This window comes from Ananas comosus, linkage group 2 (genome assembly GCF_001540865.1).
Source record: "Ananas comosus cultivar F153 linkage group 2, ASM154086v1, whole genome shotgun sequence".
In the NCBI taxonomy this organism is placed as follows: domain Eukaryota; kingdom Viridiplantae; phylum Streptophyta; class Magnoliopsida; order Poales; family Bromeliaceae; genus Ananas; species Ananas comosus.
The window spans coordinates 16749235-16764594 of NC_033622.1; the positions used below are offsets into that span (position 1 = coordinate 16749235).

The 15360-nt window shown below is 38.6% G+C and overlaps 3 protein-coding genes across 3 annotated transcripts; all 3 read right to left on the minus strand.

Annotated features, from left to right (window-relative positions):
• Nucleotides 3726-4525, minus strand: LOC109724257. Its single transcript, XM_020253021.1, has one exon. It carries the CDS (start codon nt 4508-4510, stop codon nt 3995-3997), a length of 516 nt encoding a protein of 171 aa, XP_020108610.1. The 5' UTR covers nt 4511-4525; the 3' UTR covers nt 3726-3994.
• On the minus strand, nt 5117-8427 carry LOC109706551 (exopolygalacturonase). Its single transcript, XM_020227468.1, has 3 exons — nt 7511-8427; nt 6369-6700; nt 5117-5835 (listed from the first exon to the last, which is right to left on the minus strand). The coding sequence occupies exons 1-3, from the start codon at nt 8194-8196 to the stop codon at nt 5354-5356; spliced, it is 1500 nt and encodes a 499-aa protein (XP_020083057.1). The 5' UTR covers nt 8197-8427; the 3' UTR covers nt 5117-5353.
• On the minus strand, nt 10585-12285 carry LOC109706553 (DNA-damage-repair/toleration protein DRT100-like). Its single transcript, XM_020227469.1, has 2 exons — nt 12010-12285; nt 10585-11830 (listed from the first exon to the last, which is right to left on the minus strand). The coding sequence occupies exons 1-2, from the start codon at nt 12170-12172 to the stop codon at nt 10872-10874; spliced, it is 1122 nt and encodes a 373-aa protein (XP_020083058.1). The 5' UTR covers nt 12173-12285; the 3' UTR covers nt 10585-10871.

The window sequence follows — 15360 nt, forward strand, 5'->3', positions numbered from 1 at the left end:
TTTAATTTCCTGTTACCAAATACCAATATTTTTATTTTAAATTTTTATCAATAAGATCAATCAAATGCAAAATTTTCTACGAGGGCTAGGTTCTACATATGCGCCACAAGGATGCAACACCTACAATATTGTAAAGAGTATGAATCTATTATATTAAGGATGACGTTCCAGTTACCACACTACCTGGATGTATGAATGCGAATTTATTGCCTAATAGACAAATAGTTTCCAACCTATCTTTGACTTAATCATGTCTCCTTTCCTGGACTACATATCAAAAAGAAAAAAAGAAAAAAGAAAAAAAAGAATATGACGCTATTTTTTGAGAAAATTGATGGCAAACTCACATTTGTACATTGGATTCTCCAAAAAAAAAAAATTCTAAGAAACTTTATAAGACATGATTTGGCGACAACGATAAAGTAACTCTTATTGTACCTAACAATGGTGGAGATATCAATTCAAGATGGTCTAGAAATTTACGCAGGTGATATGCCTTCTAAGGTAAGAAATCGAAAATGATGCATAATACTAACTTAACCTCACAAAAATGTAGCCTATAATTGAAGATGATCAATGCCCCTTGTTTGTATAAAATGATCAAATGTGGTCAATATTCTAAAGAACATGTACACATCACAAGCAAATGTGTAGACATAAAGATAAAGTAATTAAAAAGATCATTATTTAGTTTTTGGAGGATGTAAAGAAACTAGTGTCAGTTAGAACGATAAACTTAAGACAGAAAGTAAAAGATTTGGTGGATATAGTAATTTGTATCATTTTCTGCTAGCTAATGTAGAACTACATTCCATGCATACTTAACATCTAAGCTTTTATGGGCTAGATGGGCTAGCTGCATGCACATATCAGGTTTTTTTAGGGCAATAGCCCTCTTCGAAAATTTTATTCTAAAAATAAAACCGTTAAATTTTTATTTATAAATATGGTCCTATAAAAACGGTAAATGATTCACCGCTTTTAAAAGCGGTGAACCATTCATCGCTTTCTTTATTTTTTTCACTTCTTTTTATATTTCTACGATGGTAAAAGCAGTGAATGGTTCATCGCTTTTATTCTTTTTCTACTTCTAAAGAAGAATTATGAATACGGTGAATCATTCACCGCATTTAGAGGTCTATTTTTATAATTATTTTTTAAAAAAATTATTTTTATAATTATAAAAATCGATAGGATTATTTATAAAAAAAATTCCTTCTACATATCTACATATCGCAAGCAAGGAATGCATATGCAAATTTACAAACCTCACCTTAAAAACAATTAACAAGGCAATCATATTTGAGTCGGACAGCATAACTAGAAGCATGAACCAAACTATCCTTGATTTTCGTTCTGTTTATCACTTTGTTGTACAACTGAAGGAAATAGTCTGTAGTCTGTTTTAGAGCAGGCTTCCAAATCTTACTAGATATGATTCTAGAATTGCACCCCAGCTTAAATCTAAATCCATAACCCTATTTAAAGATACTTAAGTAGTCAATCAAAGTTTACACCGTACCGAATTCATATTTGAAGAAAGAAAACTAAACACGGATCTGATTAGCCACTAGCTGATTGCTACAAAATATGCACTCAACTGAGTTAATGCTATCTTTCCTATGAATGGAGATTTACAACGGGTCAATATGTTCGTACAGAACCTAAAGACACAGAGGATCAAGCTAGCCCTCCAGGAATTAAAAACCATAAGAGGATTCACGAATGATTCCGAATTATTCCTGTGTAAATGTATAAATGAATAGTCTTCTAAGTTCCGTATCTTTTCAAAGTATTGAAAAATTCATGCTTTCAACAAAACATACAAAATATATTTTTGCGTCTAGTGATGTGGATGTGTAAAATATAAGCATACTCAAAATGTATTCAGATACTCAAAGGATCCATTTGATCAATATAGGCATCACACTATTTTCAAGTATAGCTAGCACAGTGCAACTATCCTGAATTCAATTATTAATTTTTTCTCTGTTTTTGCTCACAAGAAGCATAAAGCTAATAGAAACTTAGCTTTCAGAACTGCATATCAGAGACAACTTTTAAGTGACACCCTTATCTATTTCCTGTAATTACTCTAAATGTGATGCTGGCAAAATCTAGTGAATGGAGAGACTCCAATATTTTTTCCACATGTATAATCATATAGACACTATACTGAAATCTTTAGGACTTACAAGACATGTTTCACTGGTGTAGCCGATGATCGGAGGTTTCATGGATGATGATTCAGATTCCAGATCACAAGAATTAACACTTGGAAGTCTTGGCTAATGTGTTATATTAGAACACACTTGAATGTTATTACAGGCATTCTCACTATTATAGAATAACACAACCCTTCAAGGGGCAGGGCCTATTTGACAACAAAGTTATGTCCAGAAAATTGCTAATTTGTAATTGCTTGAATGAAAATGTACAGAGTATGATATGAAGAATCAATCTTCTAAAATAATTACTATATTTTAAAAACAGCCACCTTTGACAATCATAATAACATAAAGCTGGTCTGACATAATATCTTTCTCCCCCAGCTATGTTCCAAAACAGCTATTAAATCTCTTCTGGCTCCCCACACATAAGCTTTGTCAGTTCCCCAACTAGATAAAACATGTTTTATTCATCAAATAATCTTCACTTTCTAATTGAATATCCAAGAATGAACATCTACTCATAATCTATCCCTTCTTTTCAATCAACATCATAAACTAATGTGTGCAACCTTAGTCTGGTTATGTAATAAGTTGTCTCAATGGCTCAAAATTGCACCACTAGGAGACATGGGACAAATCTTAACCTATCAAATATTTACTTCTTGGATATGCTTCAATATCACTTTCAGAGATTCATTCCTTCAACTTTACAAGGAAACAAAAATCTTGTTCATCAAGATGAACAAAAACAACTAAACAACTAGCCAATGTATCAAAATCAATGTTATGGATTTCCCAAACCAAAGGCTATGCCATGAACATAACTTAAAGTTTTGAAAATACTGCCAACATACTTTAAAAGTTGTGGATATACATAATTTTCATGATCTATAGTATTACAAACTCTCAGTCTCATAGAACCATAGCTTCTGAAGGTGAAGGTTCAGTCCAAAACAAGTGACAAACTTTGTCTCATGCTTCATGCTTAAACCAAAGAAATAGTTTGGCATGGAGACATCATCTTCAATCTGACTTTTACTACAATAAGATTATAACTCATGGGGTAGGAACAGCCTAGCAACAACTGGCTACTAAAACCAAAATTATACCATTGCCACCACCACTAATGCGAAGAAATTGTTAGCAGATAATTAACAAATACAACCTCTGAATAAGATTTGGGTTGGTATTTCATTCAGAGATCTACAAAAGATTGCTCTTTGAAGCCCCACAATTCACAAGGCCACACCAATCATCTTCTTAAGTTAAAAGTTCTGTCAATACAGAAAATGGTATTCCATCCAATCATGAATCCAAGTAAAGAGTGACTAAATTGTAATAGCTGCACCAAAATTTAGACACATAAAAGGTGAACATCAACACCACTGTTATGACCTGTATCAGACCTATAATAAGACTATTATAGATCTTAAATGTTCCAATTTTCCCTAAAAAACAAAAACACAGTTTTATTTATTAATATAATAGATGCTTCTCTATTATCTAACGAAGCAATAAGTTCCAGAAACCGAGAGCAATTTAAGGCATTCTATGTATGTGTAAAACACATCATTCTCTTCCATTCAACTCCAAAGAAAAAAGATACACAATTTAAATATAAAGATCAATTTGCATATGGCAACAGCAAACACACGCATTAATGAGTATTGTCACCAAGATTGTTCCAAATTACACGTTCCATCATCTTATTAGATCTAAACTGTAATTATACTCCATCATCACAAAAGGAAACAAAGAGGTGACCCCAGAACATGTTCCGTACCGTGACCCGGAGAAACAGAGGGGCCGATCCGAGCGGCCGATCACTCAGCTTCGGCGGCGGCGATCTGCTCCTGCTTCTGGAGGCGCTCGAGGGCCTTCTGGTGGGCCCAGGTCTCGAGGGTGAGATCGGGCTTGGCGTTGAGGCCGACGCCGAGGATGACGATGGTGAGGAAGGAGGTGATGTAGCAGGGGAGCTCCCAATCCTCCCATTTCCGCGACTCCCCGGGGGGCGCGGGCGTGCGGTTGAAGAGGTATCCCCTGGGGCCCTCCTCCGTGCCCGGGCTTGTCCACCGCCCCGCGCCCTCGCCGCCGCCGCCTCCCCGCGCGCGCGCCGCCGCCCTCAGCCGCGCCCGCGCCATCCCCGCCGCCGCCGCCGCGATCGACCTCATCGCGATTAGGGTTTTGTCGATGGTAGTGGAGTGATCGAAGAAGAGATCGAGGTAGGAGGGACGATGCAACGAGGGGGAACTAGGAAGAGCCCTAGCGGAGTGTTGAGTTCGACTTCGGGGAATGAAGAGGGGATTGAGATTTGAGATCTCCTCCAGCGAGATTATCATCTATGGGCTGTGGAGCGACGCGGGTCCAGGCTCTTGGCCCAGCAGAATTGGCTCCGATACAAAATATGTGGGTCCCACATGTCAGTGGGGATTGCCAGTCCCAATGAAACTTGGACTGGGTGGGCCTTTGTTGGGTCCGGACAACAAAGTGAAGGACTGGGCTTCTTCTGTTACGGATACACACAGGCCGAGCTGGGCCTCGGTTCCTCCGCTCACAGATTTGACCCTAGCAGAAAAAGGAAAGGACAAAAAAAAAAAAAAAAAAAAAAAAAAAAAAAAAAAAAAAAACAAGAAGATAATAGCAGTCCCGTGTCTAATAATCTATGGGCTGGTCCTGCTACATGGGCCAAATATCCACGCTCTCGAAAATGAATATCGCATAATAATTACAATCGATGCCATCTTCCTTAATTAATCTCCCGGGAGAGACAAACACCACAGCTGAATAAACGAACCAATAAAAACCATCCAACAGAGTGCAAAAAATTCAACCATGATTAAGCACTGCAGCAAGATAGGTACTGGAATATCTTCTAAGCGACTTCTGCAATCATAGTCATAAAATGTCACACTATTATGGAATCATAGAACTAGAGAGACAAGACGATCACAAGAGACATTTTGTTTTATTTTACAAAAAAATGGATGAGTTTGAGAAACATCTATTGAGAAACATGCGGATTACAAAGAAAAAGAGAAGAAAAAGAGAAGAAAAGGAACCATCTTTCCAAGATAATTTTATTACCACCATTCATAAAAATAAGCAGAACATGAATAGGGAAGGATTTAATCTCTCTTTTCTCCATAGACTTAGTTAAGGAATGAGATGTGGAACTTCTCATGCTAATATACATTTGATTGCCAATCATGGAAGGATAACTTATCCACAGTAGAAGGTCTAAATAGGAGGGGATTATCCCATCCTTTCGAGCTCATTTTAGACCACCTCATCTTCACATTCTCTATCTCCAATCCCGATATATGCTCCATCATCATACCGGCTGTGCTGTGATTAACCAATCCCTGACATCCGGGCCTATAATCGTATAACCCTCCCGTATAATTCGTCCATCTCTTGTAAGTCAAGCTAACATTTTTGAACTTAATGTTGTTGAGAAGTCCATGCCTCGAACCGGACAAGAAAACCCCATTCTCCGAAACTGATGAGATATTCACAAAGAGAATGTTGGAGATGGACCCGGATTTTGAAGTCGAATCTCTTGGGCAAGTTGTTATGTAAATAGGCTCTGCTCTCCCCCACCACAAGGGATCATAGTATCTGGTGCTTATTCTGATGTTAGAGAAAACAACGTCGCTCACATTTCCTGAAAATGTGTGGTGTAGCTTAGTATTCCTAAGAGCGGATTCATTTCAACTTTAACTATCTAAGTAGAGCTAGAAAGAAATTTCACTGAACTTTAATCTCCAAGGATGCATGAATTCAAAGAACATAAAGACAGAGAAACTCTCTGATATATATTGTGCGCGAAGAAATTAGAAATCCTAAGATGAAACATATGAAATTGACATGTACCTAAGATGACTTTGACATCGATTTCAGATTTCAATGTTCAGCAAAGTAGTCCCTAAAGTTTGTCATGTCTAACAGTTAAGTCCTTCCTTCAGTCCACCTTTCGATCAGAACATTGTTAGAATCAGCTGACATGGCATTTTCTCTTCTTGTTTTTTTTTTTTTTGATGGATGTTGTCAACAAATAGTGCTGATATGGCATTCTTTAGATGGTACATCAATAGAAGCGGTCAATTGTTGCGAGATGAACTGACAATGTGGTCGAACTCTAAGGATTAAATTTGCAACTAAACCTAAGTCCTATTCAGTAGAAGCAAAAGGCAGTACCTCCGTCACGTATTTGCATTCCAAGCCCCCTATGTGAGTCCACAATAGTGATATCATCAAATAAAAATCTTCTAAAATCGAAATAACTAGCACTGCCGAGCTTTATAGCGCTAGATTTAGTTTGAATCCAGCAGTTTGTTGCAGTTAAATTGACAACAGGTCCGGTTGACGATTTCGGGCAGATTGCGTCATCACCGGTATCAATGTGGCAATTGGTGATGACCGTGTTGTTTGAATCTTCGATATCAATTCCATCGTTGTTTGGTGTGTTGAAATCTCCATATATTGATACGTTGTGGATCAATGAGTTATCACACCTCACTAGATGTAGACTGAAAAACCAAAAAGATTGCATTTCGATTAGAAGCATATAACTTGGTTGAATGCATACAATCCTGCTATGAATGTAAGCGTACAAATTATCGTAGCCTTCTTAGCTTTCTATCACAGAAGCCAATAAGCAATTATTGTGGTGATAATATCCATAAATAATAAATTATCAAAATGACATTCCAAATATCATACATAAAAGATGTATGTACACCTTCACGGACAGGGGTACTGACCAAGTAAGTGTACACTCCATATTACATACACTCGCAGCAAGATTAGATTTATGTGAATTTGTATTTTGCAATATTTTATCTCTGTGAGAAATTGTTGACTGAAAAGGACTTGGAAACCATTAAAAGAAGCATGAAAAGTTTGCACTTGTATTAACTTCTGCTACATTTATACTACAGAAGGAACACAGATTAATAAGTGTCATTTTCTCAACTCCGCGAAGAAACTGCGTGATAGCTGGAGGAAAAAGAATATGAAGCTTTTCTTCTGCTATGTTGAATTTGCTAAAATGATCTTTCATTTATGAATCAAGCATTTGAAGCTGCTGCTTCTCCCTTAGAAGGGCTTATTCTAAATCAGCTCTATTCAAATTTCAAAAAGCACGCAAATGGTCCACCCGCGCCTAACAAGTAGACCACTGAGCCCAGTAACTCATGGGCACCCAAGTTGAGAACCAAGCCCAGCCCAATAATCACTCTGGGCCTGGACTAGAAAAATCTAAACCCTATTTCCTAGTACACAGAATAAGAAAAAGACGAGTATATCACCAGAGGATGGATTCATTCGTTCATTCTCACCACCAGTAAGCGGGCTGGTTGAGGGTGATGTTCCAAACCCTAACATCCTTGGAGTCGATGAATCCTACGAGGCGGGGCCGACACTCGTCGCCCTCGCACTCCCCCGTGGCGTTCCAGCTCACCATCACGTTCTTCCTCTCGCTCCTCCGCACCACGAAGGCCCCTCCCTGGCCGTTGATCTCCCCGCCTCCCGTGATCCCCGCCCCCTCCGCCCCCTCCGCGAGCACCACGTACCACCGCGCCGACTCCGGGGGGTAGTCCCCCTCCCTCGTCCCCCCGAGGAGCCGCGCCCCCCTCTCCACCTCCAACACCACCCCCGATCGGAGGAACACCGTCGCGGTTAGGTAGTCGCCCCCCGCGGGGACCACCACGCGGCCCCCGCCGGAGCGCGCGCACGCGTCGATCGCCGCTTGGATCGCCACCGTGTCGTAGCTGCGCCCGTCGCCAGCGGCGCCGTAGTCGGCGACGGAGAAGGCGCCGCCGCCGGAGGATCCGCGGCGGATGCTTAGGGTTTCGCCCGGTTGGGGTAAATAGAGGGCCAGAGAGAGGAGGAAGAAGAAAGGGAGGTGGAGAAGAGACGCCATTGGATTGGATTGGATTGGATTGTATTGTTCTATCGAATTTCGGATCTGTTTGGTGTTTTTGTCTTTTATAAATTTTCCGCTCGCTTGCTTGGGGAGATTCATTTTTCTTCTTTGACGATTTTTTGGTATTTTGTCAAATTGTCTCTATCGTAGAGTTCCGTTGGGACTGGATAAGTGAGAGCATTTAGATGATCGTAGCCGTAGGTTTGGCTTTGGACGGTGGATGAGATGGTAAACGGTCGTTAGGACCACTGCATCGAACGGTTGGGATGATTCTTTCGAGAGGAGACTGATGAAACGTAGCTCCATCTGCTGTCGTTTTGAGCTCAGCAAGAATTGGGATTTGGGAAGTCAAAGACTCGCGAAGCACACAAGCTTCGTTTTTGTTTTGGAAATTTTGCCATCTTAATCATTTGCACTGCAATATTGCGGAAACGTATTTGGTTTACATGATTATTCTACTAAAAACAAAAAACTATATAAATATTTTTTTATTTCCGATTAAGTTTAGCAAAATAACCAGATCCAGTAAGTGAGTTGAAACATTTTACTGAAACTGAACTAAGATAAATTTCTATTTATTTCGAATCTCAAAGAGTTTTTTTCTTTTTTTCTTGATTAAGGACATCATTATAGTCTGCAAGAGGTTGCAAAGAGGAGGTGACGCCGTGAAGACACCGGTGACGGTAACATGGTGGACGATCTGGTGTGAAAGAAATAATGTTATTTTTAAAAATTTATTTATTAACGCTATTTGTATTGCTCAACGCGTTGAAAAATTTCCAACGGAATGGACTAATTTCTGTCGAGCTCAGCGATATCTCCATATTTTTAGTACTAGATTTGACGCTGTAATTATTTTTAATCCTTTTATTACTCTTCTTGTACCTTATTTTTAGACCATTTTTTTTATTTTTTATTCTCTTAAGGTCTCTACTGTTTATTTTATATAGTTAAATTTATTATCTGAATGAATGAAACAAATAGCATATTATTTTTTTCTAAAAAAAAAAAAACCAATAGACGGTGAGATTTTGAGTGGGTTTGAGCTTGGGTTACGTTATATGCTCTATCATTGTTTAATTAATGAAGGGTGCATAAAACAAAAACAAAATAGCAATAAAAGCTTTGAGTACCCTTTTGCAGCATTCACGTGATCCATATCCTACGAGCCGAGCAGCGGGCCCACAAAAGGACCGGCCCATGTGAGCTCTGATATTGGGACCCCACCAGTAACAGCCTCTTAGCTGGATTGGATGATCAAAGCCGTGAACGGCGACAAACGCCTTTTTGGTTCCCTTTTTTGGAAGAGAGCTAGATCTTCTATCGTTTTTTTGTTTAGTTTCTAAAAATATTTAAGACAAATGAATAGAACTGTATACATTTTTCCACACATTTTCTAACGAATAAGAAAAATCAGAATAAATTAACATTCCATCTTAGCAGCATCATCATATTCAGTAGCTATTGAGATTTTTACAATTCTTTCGGCTTTTTGCTTGGATCTTGGGAATAACGGCGTTAAATTTCATCAGAATGTTTTAAGTATTCAACAGTTGGATAAATCACTATTCTTTTTTTACTTTGATTGTACCTAGTGTCATATTCAAAGGCACTAAACAAAACGAACATGGGTTTGCTTTGCACTATGCTTGACTCAACTTTGACCATCTGCTCAAGGCTACCTACAACGTTTCCGATCAAATATATAGTAGTGTAAATATAAATTGCACTAAACAAACAATAATGACCATAATTTCTTAAGGCTGCGTTTGGTTCGGGTATAAATAAGAATTGTTAGTTTCAAAAATATATACAAATTCAGATATAAGTAGGAACTAAACCAATTTTAAAGTTGGATGAAAATTAGGTTATTTCTAGAAATAAGATAAATAGTGTTTGGATGGTTAGATTAAAACAAGAAGAATAAGAGTTATAATTTGAAATTAAAATTATATTATATAATTAATTAACATCAAAATATTATTTAAAAATAAATAATAAATTAATTATAAATAATAATAATTATTAGTAATTAATTTAAATAATAAATTAATAATATTGATTATCTATTTAATAATAATAATAATAATTATTATTATTATTTATTATTAATAAATAATAATTATTATTAATTATTCTTATTAATTAATTATAAATAATAAATTATTTAATTATTTAATTATTAAAATAATAAATAATTATTTAAATATATTAATTAGATTAATTAATAATTTATTGCCATTAAAATTAAATTTAGATTTTAATTAATTTTGTAAATAAGTTAGTTTCAGAAAACGGATGGAACGGCAGTTCCAGCCTTATACCAGCTTGTTCTAGAAATTTGAAAATTACTATTCCTGAAAATCAAACATACCGTTTGAAAACAAAGAAAAAAATAAAGACTTATTTCTTTTTTTTCTGAACCAAACGCTAATATCCACAATTTTTCCATATAAGCCCAAACTTTGCCGTTTGGCCATCGTACACTTAAAAAAGCTGTCGAATAAATTGCTGATAAATAAAATAGAAACAGCGCGAACAAACATATTCCCCTTTTCTTTTCACCCTTTATATATGTCACGTGCATCCCACGTTCCTTCTTCCTATGTTACACATAATAATAATAATAATAATAATAATAATAATAATAATTTTAATTAAATTAAAATTAACACGGACACGATGGAAAGTAAGTAGCACACACACATACACCGTTCGATTCAGATCGTACGTACGGCGAAGTGGATCGACGTCTGAAGTAAACCCCCGCCTCCTCAAGCGCACTTGCCGAGCGGGAAGCCGCAGAGGCAGTCGTTGTCGGCGAAGGAGGCGGCCTCGAGGTGGTCGAAGGGCGCGCCCGTGGGGATGGGCCCGCAGAGGCGGTTGTGGCTGAGGTCGAGGTGCCCCACGTACGCCGCCGACGCCAACGTGCGCGGCACGTGCCCCGTGAGCCGGTTGTTCGCCAGGTCCAGCACCATGAAGTAGGAACTCGCGTCGAACACGTCCGGGATCTCCCCCGCGATCGCGTTGCTGCTCAGGTTCAAGATTCCCAGCCCCTTGCTCTCGAGAATCGCCGCGGGGATGTTTCCGGAGATGCGGTTCCCGTCGAGGTAGAGCGAGGAGAGCACCGGCATGGAGCCCAGATCGGCGGGGATGGAGCCGGAGATCCGGTTCCCGGCGAGGTCGAGATCGGCGAGCCGGCTCAGGCGCCCGATGGAGGCGGGGATGGGGCCGGAGATCTGGTTGCGCGCGAGGAGGGCGCGGCTGAGCATCTTGAGGTCGCCCAAGTTGGTGGGGATGGGCCCGGAGATCTTGTTGCCGGAGAGGTCGAGGTGCATGAGGGAGGAGAGGGAGGGGAGGGAGCGGGGGATGGGGCCGGAGACGAGGTTGTCGGCGAGGTTGAGGACGGTGAGGCGGGAGAGGCGGCCGAGGTCGGCGGGGATGGGGCCGGAGAGTCGGTTGCCGGGGAGGTCGAGGATGCGGAGGAGGGGGAGGGACGACGGGATGCACGGCGGGATCGCCCCGCCGATCTGCTTCCAGTCTGCCACCACCAGGGTCGTCAGCCGCTCCAGCCGGCAGACCGCCTCGGAGATGCGCCCCGACATCAGCCCGGACGTGCGCCCCGCCCGCGCCAGGATCGGGTCCTCCGACTCGCCCCGCAGGGTCAGGTCCGCCACCCGCCCCGTCGTCGGGTCGCAGCTCACCCCGTACCACCGGGAGCAGCAGTCCCTCCCTGATTGCAATCAATTAATTATAATTTAAAAAACTACACTAAACATATATATGTATATATGCGCACGCACGCACCACGTTCGTTCCTTTCTCTCTACTCGTCTAGCTAGCTGTATACATAGTCCTCTCAGCCTGAAAATTTTAGAGAGAGATTAATGGTAATGGTAATGGTAATGGTACCAGTCCACGAGGAGAAGATCCCCAGGTAGGGCTCGGAGAGGGCGGAGCGGAAGGCGAGGAGAGCGTCGCGATCCGACGGCGGGCAAGAGACGGCGCCGGAGACGACGACGACGCCGACGCCAAATATCACTACGATCGACAAAAATGGCAAGTAAGAAGCCATTATTGTTTGCTCCCTTCACTCGCTTCTGCCCGCTGCTTAATGCTCTGCTTCACACACTACTACTCCGCTGTGCGAGCTGTGGCGGAATAGCTAGTAATTAATAATAAGTGTTGGAGGGTAAGGTTGGGAAATAAAGTGGAGGGGGGGAGCCGCGGGAGCAAAAGAGGGGAGGAGAGCACGTGTTCCGGTTTGAGTGCGGGGCCATCTACAATTTGAGGAATTCTATCCTATCATATTTGTACCGTATCATCAATAATAAATTAATTATTTTTTTTAAATAAAATATAATAAAAATATTTTTTAATAATCATGTTCAGTCATATATTTTTTTAAAAAATTTTTTGATTAATTTGTTACACCACGTCATCAATATATCCGTTGTATTCTAAAATATTTTTTAAAATTTAGTGTTCAGCGGGCGTCGTTATCCGCCATAACGTCTGCGGAGATCCTGCAAAGAGGAGATTACAAAAGCGCCCAACGTTACAAATGGAGATTGGATGAATACGCGTCCGCATATCGTGGCCGTAGGATGTCGGTCAAACGGCTGAGATTGAAGTAAACAGCAGTTGCTGCTAATTTCACACAATTCTTCTGCTCGAGTTGTGGCAATTACTATAATTAACACCAACCGAATAGTTAACACTTATATACAAGTCCGCTTAGGCCAGGTACTCTATTTAAAGTCCTAGATTAGTACTTCCATATATTTCACTGTTTTATTCTTTTATTCTTTTACCATGAAGTGGCCTGTGTAACCACGTGTCTCTGTACAAATTTGGTTCACATGCATCCCTCACTTTTAACACATATAATTAATGGTAAGAATTAATTTATCTTAATGATCTCTCTCGTACATAGCATATAGCAAGAAGCCCTACAAGGCAGTAATAAATTGAAACCTAACTCAACCACTACAATCAGTGAAACATCGGCGGTAGCCGCAGCTATATTTTAGGACCTAAAAATGTAATAGCTAAGAAACAGGCTCTTAATTTGTAACGCTCTTGCTTAATTTAGTGGTTTAGTTGTTAAATAAGTAAATTTGTTGGTAAAAGTTCGGAATATATAGGAATAAAAGCTTCGGAGCTAACATATGCATAGCACCGATGTCTCTAATACCTTCGCATGGGAACAGGCCCTGTTACACAAACAAAAATTGAGTAATACCTTTTTGTAAAAATATACATAGCTTATCTAAACTATAGATTATTTTGACCTGACTATTCAATATTTTAAAATTTTAATTTTACTAATCGATCTTTCAATTTATTTGAATTCAGTTAGCGAACGATATTTTGATTTTAAAAATTGAATATGTTGTTTATTTTTACAAATTTAATTAGTATATTAAATACAATTCTCATAACAATAAGTTTACTAAAATAAGCAATTAGCTTAAATTATAAAGTCACGATGTCGTTGATCGATTCAAAACAAACAAATTGAAAGGTTGACGGATTTTTTTTTTTTTTTTGAGAGATAGGTAGCGCGCTACCAGCTTTGTTTATTTCATTTAGAAATAAATTTAGCTGGAAATGTGAATCAACTAGAATTCGAATTTGAGTCTAGGGTACCAACCACCAAGCCCTTTGCCACTTGCTCTAGGGACAGTCGGAAAGGTTGACGGATAATAAAATTAAAATTTTAAAAGTTTAAGTAGTTGACTCAGGAGGATCGATAGTTCAGTAAATTTTATACATTTCGATCCCTTTTTTTTTCCCCTGGTTAAACTTTTACTTATTTTTAATACCAGCGCTTCCCCCCAGTTCTTGCTCGACTGTATTAATTACTCTGACTTAGAGACAAAAAAAAGGCCAATTCTGATGTTGGGCCGTTTCTAAATGGATCCCAAAAAAACTCCTTTCGTATTTCATGTATTACGGGAAGTAATTAATTAGGAAGAAATTAGAAGAAACTTAATTATTTTTCCCTTCTAATGTCAAGCTTAATTTACGCATAAGACGGCGACCAGAATCCACGCAAGCAATCACGTGCACTCCACTCCAGAGTTTCCACGTGGCGAGATCAGAGACATCGGATCAACGGACCAGAGCATCTCATCATCCGAGATGAACATGGGGCATGTAGGCGGGATTAGGGACGGTGGGCCGCTTGCTTATGTGATGGCGGCGACGATCGCCCGTTATCTCACACCAAAATTAAAAGTTGGCCCAGAGCCAGCGCCGACTTCGGATGACGGTGCCGTTTGTGTCCTCCGTTTTTAGATATAATGGAACAACGAGTGAACGACTCGGCTCTCGTTTATTGCGGAAGCCATCGTTAACACGCATTTTAAGTTTTTAAGAAGCCAATATTATTGGTGCTCATAGAAGATTGCACTATCCGATAATTGACATTGGGGCAATTTCATTCGTACCCCTGAAAAATTCAAAATTATCGTAGGTTGCCCTTACATAATTTGAAATATCAAAATTGCCCCTACAAATATTTACTTTGTTTCAAAAATACCCTCAACTCATTTTAATCTTAGTTATACCATAATATAATAAAGGTTAAGAAAAAAATTGTCCATTTTGCCCCTAAACTGTTGAGGGCATTTAAATGTGCGTGGTCCATTTTTTTAAAATTTTCTTTATCCATTCAGATTTCAAATATTATAATCAATTAATAAAGAAATTCAATTAATAGGTTAATTAGCTAATAATAATTAACTATTAAATGAATTTATGCTAGTTTCAACTGAAAATTAGTCAAAGGTATTAAATTTAATGGAATAATTATCTTAATTTGTGAAAAATTTTCATTATCTAAAATTTTTTCAATTTATTATTTAAAGCAATTATTGGTTTATGTAAAGTCCGTTGATTACAAGAATTTAGTTTGTCCTTTCATAATATAACTATTTTTTTTATTTGAGGTCGGATTTTATACTAATGCTCTTAGTTGTAATGTATTCGTAGTAACGAATTTTCTCTATATTAAGTAGTCAAATAAAAAAAATTTATTACTTTACAATCGATGTAATAAAAAAAGTAGATATAACTAAAATAAATTATCTTCTCATTCTGACAATAAAGCAAAATGAAATTTAATTTAACTATAATTTATTCCAAATAGAAATATTTATTTAATTAAAATGAATATTTTTTTAAACTAAAATCAATTGAATTTTACTAAATTTTTAGTCTAGATAGAATTTAATTAATTTTGAAATATAATAGAGG

Coding starts and splice junctions, on each gene's coding strand:
- LOC109724257 (XM_020253021.1), bottom strand. CDS start 4,510: ATGATAATCTCGCTGGAGGAGATCTCAAATCTCAATCCCCTCTTCATT.
- LOC109706551 (XM_020227468.1), bottom strand. CDS start 8,196: ATGAATCTCCCCAAGCAAGCGAGCGGAAAATTTATAAAAGACAAAAAC. Junction 6,701..7,510: donor AACCAGCCCGCTTACTGGTG/GTGAGAATGAAC, acceptor TTGGTTTTTCAG/TCTACATCTAGTGAGGTGTG. Junction 5,836..6,368: donor AATGCAAATACGTGACGGAG/GTACTGCCTTTT, acceptor ACACATTTTCAG/GAAATGTGAGCGACGTTGTT.
- LOC109706553 (XM_020227469.1), bottom strand. CDS start 12,172: ATGGCTTCTTACTTGCCATTTTTGTCGATCGTAGTGATATTTGGCGTC. Junction 11,831..12,009: donor GATCTTCTCCTCGTGGACTG/GTACCATTACCA, acceptor GATTGCAATCAG/GGAGGGACTGCTGCTCCCGG.